Source organism: Eptesicus fuscus, chromosome 12 (assembly GCF_027574615.1).
Source record: "Eptesicus fuscus isolate TK198812 chromosome 12, DD_ASM_mEF_20220401, whole genome shotgun sequence".
NCBI classification, from domain to species: Eukaryota; Metazoa; Chordata; class Mammalia; order Chiroptera; family Vespertilionidae; genus Eptesicus; species Eptesicus fuscus.
In genome coordinates, this window is record NC_072484.1 from 63,414,008 (window position 1) to 63,434,926 (window position 20,919).

At 42.2% G+C, this 20,919-nt stretch overlaps 2 protein-coding genes and 1 pseudogene across 2 annotated transcripts in view; 2 read left to right on the forward strand and 1 right to left on the reverse strand.

Annotated features, from left to right (window-relative positions):
- Positions 1-20,919, forward strand: part of CEP192 (centrosomal protein 192) — a 94,403-nt gene that overhangs the window by 13,220 nt on the left and 60,264 nt on the right. Inside the window, exons 9-12 of the mRNA XM_054723643.1 lie at positions 4,734-4,794; positions 7,823-7,966; positions 18,058-18,122; positions 18,657-18,866. Coding sequence (XP_054579618.1) covers positions 4,734-4,794; positions 7,823-7,966; positions 18,058-18,122; positions 18,657-18,866 — 480 coding nt within the window. The remainder of the gene's footprint in view (positions 1-4,733; positions 4,795-7,822; positions 7,967-18,057; positions 18,123-18,656; positions 18,867-20,919) is intronic.
- On the reverse strand, positions 348-730 carry LOC129150844 (mitochondrial import inner membrane translocase subunit Tim8 B-like). The gene is made up of 2 exons (XM_054723642.1): positions 648-730; positions 348-516 (listed from the first exon to the last, which is right to left on the reverse strand). The coding sequence occupies exons 1-2, from the start codon at positions 728-730 to the stop codon at positions 348-350; spliced, it is 252 nt and encodes an 83-aa protein (XP_054579617.1).
- Positions 5,350-7,633, forward strand: LOC114229672 (reticulocalbin-2-like; annotated as a pseudogene).

Below are 20,919 nucleotides of genomic sequence, written 5' to 3' on the forward strand. Positions count from 1 at the left end.
CATATGGTACATGCGATAATGGCAAATGTTAATATCATTGGTTATAGTCTATGAAGGATGCTATTTTTCCATTTTTTGAGGACATACTTCCCTTTCTCTAGAGTGCTTTTTTTTTTCTTGGAAAACTCACACTTATTGAATAATTGTTATGATACAATGTGGAGTTTCTGAATTCTAAATAAATAAATTTCACTTATGAATTTTTGATCTGTTACTTTTTAGCCTCAACAGGCTTGGTAATAGCCTGAAGTTGACCTGACAGTGGGTTGACAACTTTCCCTTATTGGCCCTTCAATCTGCTTAGTAACAGGTCCTTTGCTGCTTCTGTCATTCTCCTAGGGAATGGCCTACTGCCCTCCTTTCTGTACATTCTGGGCAAAATGACTGGTGATGGTGAGAGTAGTGTCAATGAAGCGGTCCACACAGCTAGAGAGACAGTTTTCGGTATGAGAGTCTAGGCGATTCCCTGGCTTCTCCACACATTTGTCCCAACGTAGCTCCATGAAGTGGTGCACCAGCGGCAGGGGTGCCATGACTTCTTTTGCGAGGGAACCGGGCGTAGCAGGGACATCGAGTGACCTCACCGCGGGTGCCTGGGACCTGTACTTTAGCCTCGTTTCTCTTTACCCTGGTCCCTGTCCCGCACCTGTGTGGTGAACTGCGCCTTCTGCTGCTGGGCCGCCACCAGGCGCTGCAATTCCGCTTTGTCGGCGTCTCCCAGCTCCGCCATTGTCCCGAGTGCTTTGTTACCTTATTGTTTTCCTTAGACTCCGGTAAGATGGGACTTTCCAGTACAGTTGACCCTTGAACAACACAGGTTTGAACTTTGTGGGCCCTCTTATTTTTTTCAATAAATATACATTTGGCCTCTGTATCCCAGGGTTTTGCATTTGCAGATTCAACCAATCTTGGATTGAAATCAGCATTTTCAATCTTCGGTTGGGAATTTGTGGATGCAGAGGGCTGACTGTATGCATTGTTGTATGCCATTTTATATAAGGGACTTCAGCATCCATGGATTTAGGAATCCACAGGGGTCTTGGAACCTAGATCCAGTCACCTGTGGATATTAAAAGACTGTAGTTAAGTTTTGGGGGAGTCAGTAGTTATATGGGGATTTTTGACTACATGAGGGTCAGTGTCCCTAACATCCTAAGTGTCAACTGTACTATCATTACCTCCCCTTGAAACCCCATCTCCTAAGAAATGTGTGGATTGTTTTTATTTTTTTCTTTCTTACATTTCCTAATTCTTTTTTTAAAATATATTTTTATTTATTTCAGAGAAGAAGGGAGAGAGAGAAATATTGATGATGAGAGAAACATCAATGGCTGCCTCCGGCACGCTCCCCACCAGGGATCGAGCCCGCAACCCGGGCATGTGCCCTTGACCGGAATCGAACCTGGGACCCTTCAGTCCGCAGGCCGACGCTCTATCCACTGAGCCAAACCAGCCAGGCACATTTCCTAATTCTTAAGTTTTTTTGAGAGTTAAACTTTCAAAGTGTAAACAAAGACCTGTTTTGTGTTTAAGCTTAAAAACTGTCAGAGAAACTGCATTCCTCTTTTTTGTTATTTATTTTTTCCACAAACCCTGTGTCTTGGGCTGACTTTTAAAAGATCACAGCAAGAGAGAAAACTCCATCTCAGAAGCAGTCATCTACAAATGGTTGAGCACCAGTTTTCCCACCAATGGCTCCTTGGGTTTGGGGAGAGTGAGTAGCTATCCGAAGCCCCATACCGCTACCCTATCATTCTGCCTGGGTGGTGTTCTGTCTTGGAGGTGTTGAGTCATCCCATAGGTGGTAGCTTCACTCAATTGGCTCCTCAACTAAGCACATAAAGGGTTCAAGCGTATTTCATTAGAGCACAGTGATTTCGGGGGAGGGTGGGCTGTAATCACTTTAACTACATTCTTTTTTTTTTTTCAATTTGGCGATATGGGGGGCCAGGCGGTAGTCCACCTCTAGTGGGAGAACTACTCACTGCTCTGGCCCTGCCATCCCTTTTATTGAGGCTTTGGGGAAAACATCTTAGCCAGGATAAACAGAAATTTACATGGGACAAACAAAGGTGGAGGCTGCTTCAGCTAACAATGTCTCAACTAAAGGGTGAGTGGTTAGATTGACTACATTCTATATTCAAGATTGTTTTAAGTCAGTTTATTGAGGAGAGAGTTAGTTCCCCACATTCTGGTTCTTTTTAATCTGTGCTAATATTATGTATGAAAAATAGTTATCTAGTTTTAAAATATATTTTTATTGATTTCAGAGAGGAAGGTTAGAAGGAGAAACACCAATGACGACAGAGAATCATTGATTGGCTGCCTCTTGCACACCCCACACTGGGGATCAAGCCCACAATCCAGGCATGTGCCCTGACCAGGAATCGAACCGTGTCCTCCAGGTTCTTAGGTCGATGCTCAACCACTGAGCCATGATGGCAAGACACAGTTATCTAGTTTTAAGTGGCATTTGTCTCCTTTGTCTTTTTTTCTTATTTGTCTTTGTCTTTTTGAAGCCATATTTTAACTTGTTTTTATAAACTTTCTATATAAAGGAGATATTTTGATCCTTATGCATTTTATTCATTTATTTGGCTCAAACAACAGAAATTTACTTTTATTATGGTTCTGGAGAAGTCCAAGATCAAGGTTTCGAAAGGATTGGTTTCTCCTTACACTTTTCTTGCTTTTAGGTGGCTGTCTTCTTCCTGTGTCTTCCTGTGTTCTTGCCTTTGATGATCCTTATGCATTTTAGGTTTTAGTGTTTGTATTAGTTTTCTGGGGCTGCTGGTACAAATCATCAAAATTTTTGTTAGCTTAAAACAACAAAAATTTTCCTTTTCACAGTTTTAGAGGCAACAATTCTGAATCCAAGGTGTTGACCTGGTGTTCCTTAGCTGTGGCAGAATTAATCCAATGTCTACTTTCATCTTCACATGGCTTTTTCCTCTGTCGCTCTTTTTCTCTCTGAAGTTTTCCTCTCCTTTCTCTTATAAGTATAGTTGACCCTTGAACAATGTGGAGGTGGGGTGTCAAACCCTCTCCTACCCCACACGCAGTCAAGAACCCATGTATAACTTTTGACTCACCTAAAACATCCTTTGCTATCTGCAGGCAGTTGGTTCCAGACCTGCCTGGGCACCAAAATCCACAGGTGCTCAAGTCCCTTATGTAAAACGACACCTCACCATTCGTACAGTCGGCCCTTTGCATCCACGGTTCCCACCTGGAGATCAGAAATACTGTTTTCAATCTGTGGTTGGTTGAATCCAGGGATGTGAATGAAACCCAGGGATATGAAGGGCCAACTATATATTTATTGAAAAACACCATATATAAGTGGACCTGTAAGTTCCAACTTGTATTGTTCAAGGGTTAACTGTGCACTGCTCATTGGGTTTAAGGCTATTCCTAAATCCAGAATGACCTCATCTCAAGAAATTAATTAATTAAATCTGCAAAGATCCTGTTTCCAAATAAGATCACAAGTTATAGGTTCCTTGTGGTTAGACTCAGGCATATCTTTTTTGGGAGACACAATTTAATCCATGAGAGTGTTGACACTTAGAAGATGTTATTTACTGAAGAATACGTTATCCATCTGCATTTTCTCCTACTACTTTTATTTTGATATAGGGTAGAGATGTAAGTTTATTTTTTTAATGACAGTGTTAGAAAATCACCCAATTAATAAACGGTGAACCTATGACTTTATTTCAAAGTCAGCATCTTTTCTGTTAAATAGAACTACTTCTTTTTAGTATTTTAACTTTAAAAACTTTGCCCCGGAGGCTGTTTTTGTCATATATCTTATAACAGAAAATGCTGCTGTTATAGGCTTTATTGGCACTTTATTCATAGCTGAATTTCTGAGAAGAGTACTGTAGGCACTTGAGCCCCTTTCAGCAGTTGTTATTCTAGGGAAGAAAAAGAAGTGCCATTTGGGAAAGTTTGTTGGAGAGCTTGGCTTTGAAGCACTGACTTAATTTGCTGTGTCTGATGCAATTGTCATTAGACTCTCAGGAACATTGGTAGTATTTGCTGTTTCACTTCTATTAAAACATATTAATGTCTGTGTTTTCCAAGGTCTGTTATTCATATTATTTTTATGAGGCTGGTCACACTAATGGGCTTACCATCCTGTAGAAACTTTTAGTGGTAATGATAAAAGTTAAATTGACATTTCTAACATTCTGTAAATGTAATGAATATGTTGGACCCACTTTTGGTACCTGAATCTGTTGTTGTGTGTTTGGGATGACCACATTATGAATTTAGGTTTTTGTCAATTGCTTAACATTGGGTTTTACATAATCTAGAAGAATATAGTGAATACTGTATAGTCTGTTCTCTTATATAATAAACATTTATGTCAACTACATAATTTTTGCCCATAAAATTTTGGAATGAGTTATGAAAAACAAAACTTACTCTTGCTCTTTTATTGCTTTTTAAAGGAAAGCAAAGAGAAAAAGTTCTGGTGAAGACTATCAGGACTGCTAATGCTAATGCAAAATTTAACCCTGTTTATTTTCATGATACAAATGTCAGTAGAGGTGATTTTGACCTGATAAATCCTCTAAAACTGGAGGCAGGGTCTCCTCATCAAAATAAGCAATTGGCCTCAGATTCAGACACTGAGATTCCTAAAGTATCCATTCAAAAAAAATATGAACATAGCATCTTTGAAGTCCATTAATAACAAAAGTATTAATTCTGATATTCTCCAGTCACTAACTAGCGAAAGACGAGCATGTGAATGTTACGAGTCCATTGAAAAGAAGAAAGACCGTAAGTGGACTTTTTTTTAAAATAAAGAATATATAAAATATTGTGTGTACATTTTGAATAGAATATATTTCTAAGTGGAACTTGCCTAATCTTTCATACTAAGATATTTATGTATTATGAATTTAAAAAATGGTATCTTTAAAATGAAGATGGTGCCTCAAAGTGAAGAAGGGTAGTGTGTTAAGGCCTTAGAGGCAAAGAAAGCAGTGCTGAAAGGCATCCACAGCCACACAAAAAAATGGAGATCCTGCCCGGCTGGTGTGGAGATCCTGCCCGGCTGGAAGAGTCCCCCCAGGAGAAACAAGCTTGACCACTGTGCCATCATCAAGTTCCCCTGACCACTGTGCCATCATCAAGTTCCCCTGACTACCAAGTCAGCCGTGATGAAGATAGAAAACAACAATACTCTTGTGTTCATTTTGGATGTCAGGTCCAACAAGCACCAGATAAACATGCTGTGAAGAAGTTTTGTTACATTGAAGTAGCCACAGTCAACACCCTGATCAGGCCTGATGGAGAGAAGATGGCATATACATGTTCGACTAGCTTCCTACTATGGATGGTGCCAAGAAAATTGGGGTAATCTAAGCTGTGTTCAGCTGTGAGTTTGGGACATGAGGAGCAGTTAAGCGCTGTGTTCTCCCACCTAGGCCATACCACGTGCCAATCAGTGCTGCTCTCCTCCTCCCTCCTCTGCCCTGTGCCCATGGCCACTAGCACAGTGTGACTGGGCCTGAAGCCTGGGGCTACTGCATTCTAGGGCCATGCAGGGACTATAACCGAGGCACTGCTGGGCAGCCAGGAAAAAGTTGACAACTCATCCTGGAAGGGCAACACAAAAGACTGAAGTCAATCATAAAATTGACTTGGACTCAGATGGCTTTCTCACCAAAAGTGAACTCAGTTCATGGATTCAGTTGTCTTTTAAACATTATGCTGTGCAAGAAGAGAAACAATAGTTTGTTGACAAATGATAAAAACAGTGATGGCAGTGTGTCGGGATGAGTGCAACATTCAGATGTATGATTGTGTGATTGACTTGGATGAGAGCACAGCTCTGGCTGTTGCAGAAGAGGAGTCTTTTAGGCAGCTTCATTTAAAGGACAAGAAGGGATTTGAAAAAGCTAACCAGGATGGTTTGAATCTTGAAGAATTTATTGCTTTTGAGCATCCTGGAGAAGTTGATTATCTGATGGAATTTGTCATTCAAGAGGCTTTAGAAGAACATGACAAAAATGGTGATGGATTTGTTAGTTTGGAAGAATTTTTAAAAATTTAATTGATTTTAGAGGCAGGGCAGAGAGAGAGAGAAACATGGGTTTGTTCCACTTATTTATGCATTCATTGGTTGATTTTTGTATGTACTCTGATCAATATCAAACCTGCAACCTTGGCATATCTGGATAACACTCTAACCAAATGAGGTACCCTGTCAGGGCTGGAAGAATTTTTTGGTGACTATAGGCAGGATTAAGTAAATGAAGATGGAGAGTGGATCCTGTTGAGAAAGATACTAGTAGATTCCTAAATGATTATGACAAAGATACTAATAGCAGGCTTGATCCTCAAGATCTGTTATCTTGGATAGTACCCAATAATCAGGGCATTGGAAGAAACTCTTCATCTCATTGATGAAATGGATGTGCATAGTGACTGAAAGCTCTCTGAAGCAGAGATTCTGGAGAACCAGGACTTGTTTCTTGCTAGTGAAACCACAGAGTATGGCCGACAGCTTCTTTCTAGCATGATGAGATTTAATCCCTGGATATATCTCAGAGTACTGGCTCCTTTTATAAATTGTTACCAGAGTTACTTTTGTGATAAAATATTGATGAGGTTATTTTCCACTCTGAAATCTTACCAAATGTATCTTAATGTAGACGATAATCTTGGTCTTTTAGGTAAAAAAACAAAACCAAAACCTCATTCTTATTTAAAAACGTATTGAAGAAATAAAACAATATTGTGTCATCTGACAATAACATCTTTCCTAAATACTCTCTATGTTTAGTACTATATTATGGGATATTTTGAGTTCTATTTCCATACTTTTTTTTTTTAATATATTTTATTGATTTTTCACAGAGAGGAAGAGAGAGGGATAGAGAGTTAGAAACATCGATGATAGAGAAACATCGATCAGCTGCCTCCTGCACACCCCCCACTGGGGATGTGCCTGCAGCCAAGGTACATGCCCTTGACCGGAATCGAACCTGGGACCCTTCAGTCCGCAGGCCGACGCTCTATCCACTGAGCCAAACCGGTTTCGGTCCTATTTCCATACTTTTAAAAAGTGGGAGATTTTAGAGATGTCTGAACAATATTAAAGGAGTATGTAACTGAACTATCAATTTTTGTTTAAGTAGCGTTAATTTGGGAATTGACCAGAGGACATTGTTTTTAGGTTTTGCATTTTGCTCTAAAACCTTTAAAGGAACCTGTAGAAAGGATTTACACCTCACATATAAGTTGAGAAGTTCTGCTTAATTTTAATATGGTTTCTATAAAGGGTTTTATTGTATGAAATAGAACTTTATATTTTTGTATATGTGTAGATAGTTATATTTAATGTGTAATCATAGCTGTATTGTATGTGGAGTTTGACATTGTCTAGAACTCTTTTTTTTTTTTGAATGATTAAAAATGAAATGTCTTTTCTTTAAATAAATATATAAAAATAAAGTGAGTCCAGCTAGCTAATTCTAAATATAAAAAATTTTCACTGTAAGTAAATAAATAACATAAAATGGTATCTTTATTCACAGATCTGGGAAAAGTATACCTTTCTAAGTCTTTTTTTCCTTTTCCCCCAATTCTCCATTAGATGCTTTTACTGTAATTAAGTCTGGCTTATCAGAGAGATACTTTTCTGTGGGGGAAATGAATTTTCCTTTTTCTAACTAGTTTTGGGCAAATTTTAGGACTGTTGATAACTAAGATAAGGCAACTAAATAACATTATTTAAGAATATTATATAATTTTATTTGTTTTATGTATCATTGGATATTTTTGGAATTTTATTTTTTAGAAGCTGATCTACCACAGAACGTGGTTTATCAAAATGAAGAAGGTAGATGGGTCACTGACCTTGCATATTATACATCTTTTAATGAAGAACAAGATTTAAATATGCCTCCAACGGATGAAATGAATGAAGAATTCAGAACTGGTTGTAAGTGGATATTGCTAACCACAGTATTGTACCATTTTCATTGTTTCTGATGGTTGGTCACATCAGATCCTTTTTGGAATATACAGTACTGAGCTCTTCACTTGTTATTACTGGAACAAAGGCTTGAAAGAGTGCTAATCATTGCAGAGTGAGCTGAGCCTTTTTCTTAAAGACAGTGCATTAGACCAGCAGTCTCTTACTTCAATTTAGAACCTTTACTTTACAGTATTGCAAAATTAAGAGGCTTTACTTTCTTTTTAAAGTCTGTCTTGAACAAAAGGACTATACTGAAAAATGAACAGTTACAAAAGTCAATCCATTTTATAGTAAAAGCTAAGCAGTGTGGTAGAAATGATGGAAGAAAAGTGATGAAGAAGGTAAGTAAAATCTCAAAGGATGAACATATTAGGAACATAAACTAGGTTTGTGGATTAGCAGAATCTCTGACAGTGAAAGGACAACTGGAGTAGGTCTGCAGAATGCATGGCATTTTGTCTTAGTCTGTGACATGGTGCTATGCTCCTGAGGCTCCGGTCCCTGAACACCTCTCAATTGGGGATGAGAAAACCATGCAGTGGTCTGTCAAGCCCAGTCTTATTTTTAACTAGAGGCCCAGTGCATGATTGAATCATGCATGTGTAGGGTCCCCTACAAGCTTTCACTTTCGATCACGGGGGAGCTTTCGATCCGGCGCGGCGGAGGCTTCTGAAAGGCCTGGTGCCTGAGTGGACAGGCACCCAGCTCCCCCGCTTTTGATGGTCTGTGGTGGGACGTGAGCTCGCTGCCCCAGAGGCCCCTTCTGTGCCGCAGCACAGCCATGGCGCAGACGCTGAGCTCAAGCTGCCGCTGGCGACGTGAGCTCAGCGTCCCGCCGGCCCAATCGGCCACCCCGGCCACCCCGAGTCCTGCCCCCCCCCCCGTGCCTCCTGGCCAATCGCGGGCATAGCGAAGGTACGGTCAATTTGCATATTTGTCTATTATTAGGTAGGATAAGCTCAGAAGGTGCCAGAGAAAAGTCTTTCTAACTGCTTCTTGTACTGAACTCTTAAACATCTGATGATGTGGAAGTACAGACATAAGGCATTTTTTTTAGCCCTTAAGAAACCGCCCATCAGCTAAAAGGGATAAAATAAAAATACAAAACAACATATAGCAATCATAGAGAAACACAGAACAAATGCTTTGGAGTTTTAGGAGAAGTAACTTTTGCTTGAGTGGGTAGCAGAAGGCTTTTGAGATGGAGTTTCAACATGTGAGTATTTGGGGGCATGAAAATTCCAAATGGATGGAAAACTCATTGAAAGAATGAGGTGAGAAAGTATGAGCATTTATGGCAAGAAATGGAAAGGGGGAATGGGAGATTCTTTAGGATATAGAAACACAGGTGTCACCGTGAGAATGAAAGGAAAGTAGCTAATGAAGACATGGAGATACAATGGTTAGGGTTTTGTGACTGGGTTCCAGTGGCTAGTAGAGAGTCAAGAAAGGATTGAGGTTTGTGATCTTTTTCTGGGGAAAATGCCATTAACTGAGATAGGGAAAATCAGAATAAATTGTAGAATTTTGGATGATTATGGTTTGAGCTGGGAATATTTGGTAGTTGGAAACATGAGTCGGAAATTGGAAGTTAATTTACTGTTAGACCTTGCTCAATGATATCTTGATTTAGAAAAGACACACTGGATAGTGGATATTGACTTTGTCACTTAAGTCAATGGTAATGGAATTCTTAGGTGTTACTGGTGGGAAATGCAAATCTATACAACCATTTTGAAAAGTTGTTTGGCAATATCTGATAAAGATGCATTTTGTGAAATTCACACTTTATGATCCACTATATACCCAGTATATGGAGTGTATATAATTTACCAAAGACATATGCCAAAATGTTTATAGCAGCACTGTATGTATTAGCTCTACACTAGAAACTCCGAAATTCCCATTTACATTGGGATGGATTGTGTTTATTCATATATTGGAATGCTGTGTAGCAATGGGAACGAATGATGTGTAGCCACTTGTAGCAATGTGGATAAATTTCACAAATATGGTGAATAAAATAAGGCTGACTAAAAATACATACTCTAATTCTATTTGTATACAGTTCAAACATATCCTGCTCGGTGAAGTCAGAAGCAAGGTTAGTGGTTACCCTGCGACAGGAGTGTAGTGACAGGAAGGACGCTCAAGGGGCCTTTTGGGTGTTGTCAGTGTTTTGTTTCTTGATCTGGGGTGTTGATATGGCTACATGCATGTTCAGATTGTGGAAATTCATTGAGTTATACACTTACATATACTTTTCATAGGTATGTTACGCTTTTATGAAAAAGTTTTTAAAAATTAGTCATCAAACTGAGAAAAAATTTTTATTTTATTTTATTTTTTTTTTTTGAGAAAAAAATTTTAATTCATATTGTAGATCAGTGATGGGCAACCTTTTGAGCTTGGTGTGTCAAACTTCACCAAAAAACTGAGCATAACTCGGGTAGTGTGTCACTTTGAGGAAAAAACTGACTCCAAGACTAGTCGCAAATGTTTCATCCTCAGGAGCAGCAAATGTTTCATCCTCGGCATGCGGCCGCGTGTCATCAGAAATGGCTATGCGTGTCAGTGCTGACACGCGTGTCATAGGTTCGCCATCACTGTTATAGATTAAGGGCCCATTTTCCTAAAATGTTAATAGTTTTAATAAACAATAATAAAAAACCCAACTACTTAGTATAGAATTAGGCAAGGGATGTAAACACAGAATTTATAGAAAAGGAAATAAAAGTGGTCATTAAACAGCCTCTAGATACGGCGATATTGGAGCATCTAACAAAATTGCAAAGCCATATATTCTTTAACCAGGCAGTTCTCCTGGGAACTTACTGTTATTTAGATACACTTGCATGAATGGTATGTAATGTATGTGCAATGTTATTATTTGCACATTGTTTATAATAACAAAAATTTGGAAGCAACATTGGATGTACAAAAAAGGGGACTGATTAAATAAGGTACATCCATGCAAGGAAATTCTCTGTGGCTATAAAAAAGGTAAAGGAGCTTGTTAGGTCCTGATATGGAATGATCACCAAAATAAATTGTTTAAAATCCAAAACATAAAAAGCCATGTAAAATATTCTAGCATTTGTGTAAAAAAGGTGGAAGAGGGGAGGACACACATATATTTGTAAATGCATATAATGAAGAGATTAAAAAAAAGAAATGGATTGTAGGAATCTCTAGCTACTTAAACTCAAAATTCAAATAGCAAGGGGTTTCAGGGGTACTTTACACACTGGTTGCTTCTGGAGGTGTGGTAAGTGGGGTCAGGGATGTGGTGGAGACGTTTTACTATTCTCTTTTACCTCTTCTGGTTAACTTTTTATTTATTTATTTTTAAATATCTTTATTGATTTCAGAGAGGAAGGGAGAGGGTAAGAGAGATAGAAACATCAATGATGAGAGAGAATCATTGATTGGCTGCCTCCTGTGCCTCCCCCAATGGGGATCAAGCCCGCAACCCAGATGTGCCCTTGACCAGAATTGAACCCTGGACCCCTCAGTCCGCAGGCTGACGCTCTATCCACTGAGCCAAACCAGCTAGGGCTATTTATTTATTTATTTATTTGGGTTAACTTTTTAAAAGTCTTTATTACAGCATAGTATGCATACATACACTGCGTGGCCAGATTATTATGATCTCTGAATGCATAATAATCTGGCCACTCAGTGTATATCCTATATAATAAAAGGCTAATATGCAAATTGTCCCCTCGACCAGGAGTTCGACCAGCAGGCAGGCTGGCCAACCACCCATGTCCCCTCCCCCTAGCCAGGCTGGCTGGACCTCACCCATGCACGAATTCATGCACTGGGCCTCGTGTGTGTGTACACACACACACACACACACACACACACACACACGAGTGGCCAGATTATTATGCGTTCAGAGATCATAATAATCTGGCCACTCAGTGTATACTTCTTGAATTTTGAACTATGTGAACGTGTTACTATTTATTAAAGGAAAAAATAAACAGATAATGGAGGAATTTAAGGAAACCTTGCTTGTGGGATGACTAACATGGGTGGTGAGGAAATGGAGAAAATGAATATTATTATATTTGAAAAATATTATATTTGAAGAAAATAAAGAATGAACTGTATTAAAAGAAACCAGGGCCAGTGGAGCATATGGATAAAATGGGAGCGTTTTAATAGGAATAGGGAAAGGGAATTTGAAAATGTAAGAGATATCCAGCAGAGGAAGAATGGACCAAGGGCATAATTTTTATAATATCAAAGCCATTTTAAATGAAAAGTTGGCCTATTTAATAAACTTTTTCAGAAAATTTACTTGAGATACTACTACTCTTCCCCATTTCTGTCCTCTTCATTAGTTCCATATATCTGAGGTATTATGTACATTACTTTTATTTATGGCCTTGGATTTAAACCCTAGGCAGGGGATCGGGGAGTGGGACAAAGGCCTGCTTCAAATTTAACAACTAGAACATTCAGGTGACATTTGAAAGGACTCTTGTTTTTGATATGACAGACAATTGGGCACAGACTCAAAAAAGGAAGATCTGCTTTCTCATAATTTGTGACTAATTTCTTTTTTTAAAAAAAATATATTTTATTGATTTTTTTACAGAGAGGAAGGGAGAGGGATAGAGAGTCAGAAACATCGATGAGAGAGAAACATCAATCAGCTGCCTCCTGCACACCTCCCACTGGAGATGTGCCCGCAACCAGGGTACATGCCCTTGACCAGAATCGAACCCGGGACCCTTCAGTCTGCAGGCCGACGCTCTATCCACTGAGCCAAACCGGTCAGGGCTGTGACTAATTTCTGATGAACATTACTATAGATTTTTAACTGAAGAATCTCAACGTTCAGAGAAAAAAATGCTTAGGAATATAATAAATAGCAATTGGAGCTGTATACTTACTGTTTTAAAAATGTGATATTTATTCAAAATGAGCTAGGTTTTCTGAGTTTTATTTTTAAAATAAATTTATTGGGGTGACATTAGTTAATAAGACTGTATAGGTTTCTGAGTTACCTTCTTATGGGCTGATTTCTTCCTTCCCTTCTGTTGGATGTTAGATTTAGTTGGTTGATACTTTCTCATTTTAGGGCAGTGGTGGTTTTTATTTCAACTTTTAAAATGGTATCATTTAAAATACACTGAGTGGCCAGATTATTATGATCTCTGAACGCATAATAATCTGGCCACTCTGTGTGTGTGTGTGTGTGTGTATTTTTTTTAGAGGTCTGGTGCATGAATTCCTGCATGGGTGGGGTCCGGCCAGACTGGCCAGGAGGAGGGGACATGGGCAGTTGGCTGGCCTGCCTGCTGGTCGAACTCCTGGTCGAGGGGACAATTTGCTTATTAGCCTTTTATTATATAGGATATACACTGTGTGGCCAGATTATTGATTTCAGAGAGAAAGGGAGAGGAACATAGAAACATCAATGATGAGAGAGAATCATTGATTGGCTGCCTCTTGCACAACCTCACTGGGGATGGAGCCAAAACCTGGGCATGCGCCCTGACAAGAAATCGAACCATGACATCCTGGTTCATAGGTTGAAGCTCAACCATTGAGCCACACCTGCTGGGCAGGGCAGTGTTTTTTTTTAAAGCCATGTTTTATTGAGCACTTATTATGTACTGATCCTTTTATGTGTGTATTTACATAAATTAATGTACTAATTTTAAAAAATATTTTTTATTGATTTCAGAGAGGAAGGTAGAGAGAGATAGAAACATCAATGATGAGAGAGAATCATTGATCAGCTGCCTCCTGCATGTTCCCTATTGGGGACTGAGCCCGCAACTGGGCATGTGCCCTTGACTGGAATCAAACCCTGGACCCTTTAGTCTGCAGACGGACACTTGATCCACTGAATGAAACCGGCTAGAGCTGGGCAGTGGTTTTTTAACTTTTGGTATCCCACAGAGAATCTTCATAGAAAATTTTTATGTGGAAGATTTAGCATAAGATTTTAGGAGCTTCATGGTTCCATTGATGCTAATTTATACCTCTAGGTTAGAATGTGCTTATATGAAAGAAAGGTAAGGAATCAGCACTATTTTAATAAGTAAGAATCTTGATCTATTTTTGGTGCTCTACTTTTCCTAACTGGAAATGTATCTATTCTCATTTTGTCTCAAGATGTTAATGTGGGACTGGGAGGATTTTCAAAAGGGCAATTTGGATTGGATTAGCCCTTGATGGCTCTGTGAGAGTGGGAGAGATCTCTCTTGTGGGAGCCCAAGTGGACTGTCCCTTCTGGGTTGCTATTGGCTCTTCCCCTTTCTGCTACTATTTTGAAATACCAGGCAAAGGCCCAGGGTAAGCAACAGACAGGCAGCCTAGAGTTTAGCCTGTAGCCTTTTCTTTTTTTTTTTTTTTTTTTTTTTTTTTTTTTGCTTTTATTTTTTTTATTTTTTTTTTATTTTTTCTCATAATGCTTTTATTTTTATTTTTATTTTTTAATTTCTTTATTGATTATGGTGTCACATATTTGTCCTCATCCCCCCATTCCCATCCCACCCCTCTCCCCACGCATGCCCCAATCCCCTGTTGAACTTAACCGTTGGATAGGCTTATATGCATGCATACAGGTCCTTTGGTTGAACTCTCCCCCTCCCCCCACCCTCCCCCTACCCTCCCCTATCCTCCCTCTGAGGCCCGATAGTCCGATCGATGCCTCCTTGCTTCTGGTTCTGTTCTTGTTCCTCAGTCTATGTTGTTCATCATTTCCTCTAGATGAACGAGATCAAATGTCACTAGATATATACTAATAAGAACTGAATGTGAGACGAGCAATAATATTTATGCTGACAGGCAAATGAATCAATCTGTAGCGAGCTTCCCCCTGGACCAACAGTTCTTTTGAGACCCAATTTCGATGTCCAGTAGTTCCTTATGTGTACATGTCAGCACTGACCCCTCAGCTCTGGATGGTGGACAAATGGTGGTAATGGAGGTCCGACTCCCTCTGGTTTGGTCTCGGCCGAACCCAGGGGCACGGCGTCACCTGGACTAAGGGGCACGTGGCCTCACCCATACCCAAGGGGCGCGTGGTCTCACCCGGGCCTGGGACCCAGCCTCACCCGGATGGATCCAGGGGCGCACGGCCTCACCCGGACCCAGGATCTGGCTTCACCCGTACCCAGGGACGCTTGGCCTCTCCCAGACCCAGGGGCACGTGGCCTCACCCGGGCCCAGTTGCACAAGGCCTCACCTGGATCCAGGGACACATGGTCTCTCCCGGACCCAGGGACGCTTGGCCTCTCCCAGACCCAGGGCCACTTGGGCTCACCCGGGCCTAGGTGCACGAGGCCTCATCCGGATCCAGGGACGCATGGTCTCACCCGGACCCAGGGACGCTTGGCCTCTCCCAGACCCAGTGGCACGTGGCCTCACCCGGGCCTAGGTTCACGAGGCCTCACCCGGATCCAGGGACACATGGTCTCACCCAGACCCAGGAACGTTTGGCCACTCCCAGACCCAGGGACGCTTGGCCTCACCCGGGCCTAGGTGCACGAGGCCTCATCCGGATCCAGGGACCCATGGTCTCACCCGGACCCAGGGACGCTTGGCCTCTCCCAGACCCAGGGCCACTTGGGCTCACCCGGGCCTAGGTGCACGAGGCCTCACCCGGATCCTGGGACACATGGTCTCACCCGGACCCAGGGATGCTTGGCCTCTCCCAGACCCAGGGCCACTTGGGCTCACCTGGGTCTAGGTGCACGAGGCCTCATCCGGATCCAGGGACACATGGTCTCACCCGGACCCAGGGATGCTCGGCCTCTCCCAGACCCAGGGCCACTTGGGCTCACCCGGGCCTAGGTGCTCGAGGCCTCACCCGGATCCAGGGACACATGGTCTCACCCAGACTCAGGAACGCTTGGCCACTCCCAGACCCAGGGCCACTTGGGCTCACCCGGGCCTAGGTGTACGAGGCCTCATCCGGATCCAGGGACGCATGGTCTCACCCGGACTCAGGAACGTTTGGCCACTCCCAGACCCAGGGCCACTTGGGCTCACCCGGGCCTAGGTGCACGAGGCCTCACCCAGATCCAGGGACTCATGGTCTCACCCCGACCCAGGTACGCTTGGCCTCTCCCAGACCCAGGGCCACTTGGGCTCACCCGGGCCTAGGTGCACGAGGCCTCATCCGGATCCAGGGACGCATGGTCTCACCCGGACCCAGGGACGCTTGGCCTCTCCCAGACCCAGGGCCACTTGGGCTCACCCGGGCCTAGGTGCACGAGGCCTCATCCGGATCCAGGGACACATGGTCTCACCCGGACCCAGGGACGCTTGTCCTCTCCCAGACCCAGGGCCACTTGGGCTCACCCGGGCCCAGGTGCACGAGGCCTCACCCGGATCCAGGGACACATGGTCTCACCCGGACCCAGGGACGCTTGGCCTCTCCCCGACCCAGGGCCACTTGGGCTCACCCAGGCCTAGGTGCTCGAGGCCTCACCCGGATCCAGGGACACATGGTCTCACCCAGACTCAGGAACGTTTGGCCACTCCCAGACCCAGGGCCACTTGGGCTCACCCGGGCCTAGGTGCACGAGGCCTCACCCAGATCCAGGGACGCATGGTCTCACCCGGACCCAGGGACGCTTGGCCTCTCCCAGACCCAGGGCCACTTGGGCTCACCCGGGCCTAGGTGCACGAGGCCTCACCCGGATCCTGGGACACATGGTCTCACCCGGACCCAGGGACGCCTGGCCCCTCCCCGACCCAGGGCCACTTGGGCTCACCCGGGCCTAGGTGCTCGAGGCCTCACCCGGATCCAGGGACACATGGTCTCACCCAGACCCAGGAACGTTTGGCCACTCCCAGACCCAAGGCCACTTGGGCTCACCCGGGCCTAGGTGCACAAGGCCTCACCCAGATCCAGGGACGCATGGTCTCACCCGGACCCAGGGACGCTTGGCCTCTCTCAGACCCAGGGCCACTTGGGCTCACCCGGGCCTAGGTGCACGAGGTCTCACCCGGATCCTGGGACACATGGTCTCACCCGGACCCAGGGACGCCTGGCCTCTCCCAGACCCAGGGCCACTTGGGCTCACCCGGGCCTAGGTGCACAAGGCCTCACCCGGATCCAGGGACACATGGTCTCACCCGGACCCAGGGACGCTTGGCCTCTCCCAGACCCAGGGCCACTTGGGCTCACCCGGGCCTAGGTGCACAAGGCCTCACCCGGATCCAGGGACACATGGTCTCACCCGGACCCAGGGACGCTTGGCCTCTCCCAGACCCAGGGCCACTTGGGCTCACCCGGGCCTAGGTAGCCTGTAGCCTTTTCTGATTTAGCCAATATGTTTAAAATTCTTTTTAACTCTACTGTCTTGAGAGGAGTATTAAACTAGTGGCTTTCTAGTTTGCCACTGTCCCACCATTCCCTATGGTGTTACACCTGGCCCTCTTTGCTCATTCACTCCTAGCTTCTGAGGCATTTTAGTTTGTGGCCTTGGCTTGGAGGTTGGTTCAGATCCATTCATTACCCTAAGTGAAACGAGGTGCTCATAGGAACTTTGAGGACAGACACCGCGGGACCTCTTGTTACTGTTTGCCCAGGCTGTGGGATTTGCTGGGATATAGGATTTTTGCTGTCTAAAACTGGGACAGTTATGAGCAAAATAGGTGGTTGGGAAACCCAGCAGACATCTTCATGATGAGCCTTCAGAATGGCTTGTCAGTCCGTTAGTTCCAGATGAAATACCAAGGGTGTTCATGGGTGTGTACCTTAACACAGGTGTACCAGATCTTTAAAGCTAAAATTAGAGTCTTTTAAAAACGAAAATCTTAGATTGTAAAGCCCCCTTTAGTGAGTTAGGACACATTAGTAACTGATGAAATCAATCACAGTAGGGTGTCTATTACCAAAAGTTTGACAACCATAGACTATGTACTTAATGCAGCTGCATCAATTGTGTGAGAGAAGCTTTCACATACCTTTAAATTTTTTTATTTCTTTAGTATTTCATTTTCCTAACTAGTTAAGTTTTATTTATATGCTAGTATCTAATTGGCATTAATATAATATTATGTACCTATTTTTCAAGCTGAGGCATTGGAATTGATTGCACAAGATGAAGAAGAATTTAATAAAGAGCACCAATTTATGCAGGTTTGTATTTTATTGACATTAACCAAAGTTTAAAATTTTTCCTGTATTAATTTAAATGTAGCAAAATTTTTATTTCCATCTGAATAGATATATGGTTAGTATAGAATTTTATCTTGCTTTCCTTATATTTAGACAATTTCTGCTCTTTTCTTCACACTCAAAATTACTGATTGAAAAAATAACTGGCATACTGAAATAATATTTAATTTGTTTAAAATCAACTTAATAGTCTTCAAAGATATTTCCAGTTTTTAATTTTTTGTTTTTATTGAAAATATGCTCCTTTCTAAAGATTTATATTAATGAAAGTCGGTGTTTGATTAAGCAACATATCAAAACAGTGTATATTATAACTCAAAGTGTGTAAAATGAAGTTCTCTTCTTCTGGACTTCATTACCTGTATTAGCTGCTTAAGCTTAAATTTGTCCACATTTTTTAAAAATTTAAATTTTCTTAACTTTTTTTTTTAATATGAGAAAAACAGAAAGAAGGCTTGCTGGGGAAATAAAGTGAAATAATAACTTTCTTCCTAGGAAGAAAATATAGATGCCCAGAATACTTCAGTTGCACTAGGGGATACGTCGTGGGGAACTTCAATTAATTACAATTTGTTGAAGAAATCACTTAGCACATCAGATTTGAACAAAGACGATGCCAGTTATTTACGTCTATCTTTGGGAGAGTTCTTTGCTCAAAGATCTGAAGCTCTTGGTTGCCTTGGTGGTGGTTATAGTGTGAAAAGAGTAAGTATGATATGTGCTGGAACTGGTTAAATTGACCAGCTGTTATATTTTGAATGCTATGATGGTATACCTAGAGCATTGTAGCATCTTTAAAGCAGAGACAGAATAGGAACATGTTAAAATAGTGGATAAAAGCTTGAATTTATTAGTTGGTCAGACCTTGACCCAGTCCTAGCTCTGCCTTTTAACTAGTTCTATGGAACAATTTAACTCCTCTATGCCTTAATTTTCCAATTTCTAAAATGGAATGCCACCTTACAGGGTTTTGTAAGAATTAAATGTCATGTAAAGTATTTAGCACCAAACCTAACATGCAGTAATATCAATGGTGGGAAGAACTTAAAGATTCATTTTTTTAACCTGTTGTCTAAAAACATATTTTGAAATATAGGAGTGTTTCAGTTTAATAAGATGTAAAAACTTAAAAATGCCAGCAATAATGAAAGGTCCTGTGAAGAGTGAGTAAGGATAAGGTCATGCTTTAGCTGTGGTGGTCAGGGTGACATCTGGGACCTAAATGATGAGAGAGGAGGAGGCAGTCATCAAAAGATCTGGAGGGAGGTTCTTCTCAGTAAATGGAGACTATTTGTATCAGGGCTGTGGAACCTTTTTTTCTGCCAAGGGCCATTTGGATACTTTACAACATCATTTGCAGGCCCTACAAAATTACCAACTTAAAAATTAGTCTGCTAGCCTAGCCGGTTTGGCGCAGTGGATAGAGTGTTGGTCTGCAGACTGAAGGGTCCCAGGTTCGATTCCAGTCAAAGGCACATACCCAGGTTGTGGGCTCAATTCCCAGTAGGGTATGTGCAGGAGGCAGCCTCTCATCATTGATGTTTCTATCTCTCTCTCCCTCTTCCTTCTCTGAAATCAATAAAATACATTTTTTTAAAAAAATTAGCCTGTTATATTTGGTCAAACACTTAATTAACTTACCCCTAATCCCTTGGCAGGGCCAAACTAAATGATTTTGCAGGCCTTATATGGCCCTTGGGCAAGATGTTCCCCTGATTTATATGAACATTTATATGATTTATAGGAGGTGGAGTGGCATATTGGAGGAACAGGGAGCCGACAAATGGAGCTAATGTGAATTTACAGAACTTAAATTTGAAACTGAACTGTGGGGTGGGAGAGTATGATAGGTTAAATGGTAGAAGAAGACAAGGGCCAGATTATGAAGGGTCCTTGCAGGATTTGGCCTTATCTCAAATTAACTGGAAAGAAATTCTTGGAGGCAGGGAGCAACTTTGTTGTGGTGCCTGGGCCCATCTCTAAGGGTGACAGTATGCCACCATATGTGTCAGGAGCCTGGGTGGGAGAGTCAGTCAACTGCAGAGGAAGAGTAGAAACAGGCAGAAAGGTACATAGAAGAGATTTGATGAAGGCCGAGTGCTAGAAGGATATTACAGAAACAGAAAAATTTAGAGACTCAAGATTTCTTTCAGAGATAGAGTCATAGGGCTTGTTGATAAATTTCATACAGGGAGTTGGCGTTATTGGACAGTGTTTATTTTTTTATTTTTTTAATATATTTTATTGATTTTTCACCAGAGAGGAAGGGAGAGGGAGGGAGAGGAAGGGAGAGGGAGGGAGAGTTAGAAACATCGATGAGAGAGAAACATCGATCAGCTGCCTTCTGCACGGACCCCTTACTGGGGATGTGCCTGCAACCAAAGTATATGCCTCTGACCGGAATCGAACCTGGGATCCTTGAGTCCGCAGGCCGACGCTCTATCCACTGAGCCAAACTGGTCAGGGCCAGTGTTTATTTTTTAAATTTATTTTTCATCCTCACCTGAGGATATATTTTTTAGTTGATTTTAGAGAGAGGGGAAGAGAGAGATAGACATTGATAGGTTGCCTTCCGTATGTGTCCTGACTGGGAATCGAACCTGCGACCTTTGGGTGTATGGGGTCAATGTTCCAGCCAACTGAGCCACACTGACCAGGGCGGGCAGAGTGTTTATTAAAACTGGATTTCACTAAGAGTATAATTTAAAATAATAGCTATGGTGTTAGATCTCACAGTTGATTTACAGAACTTACATTT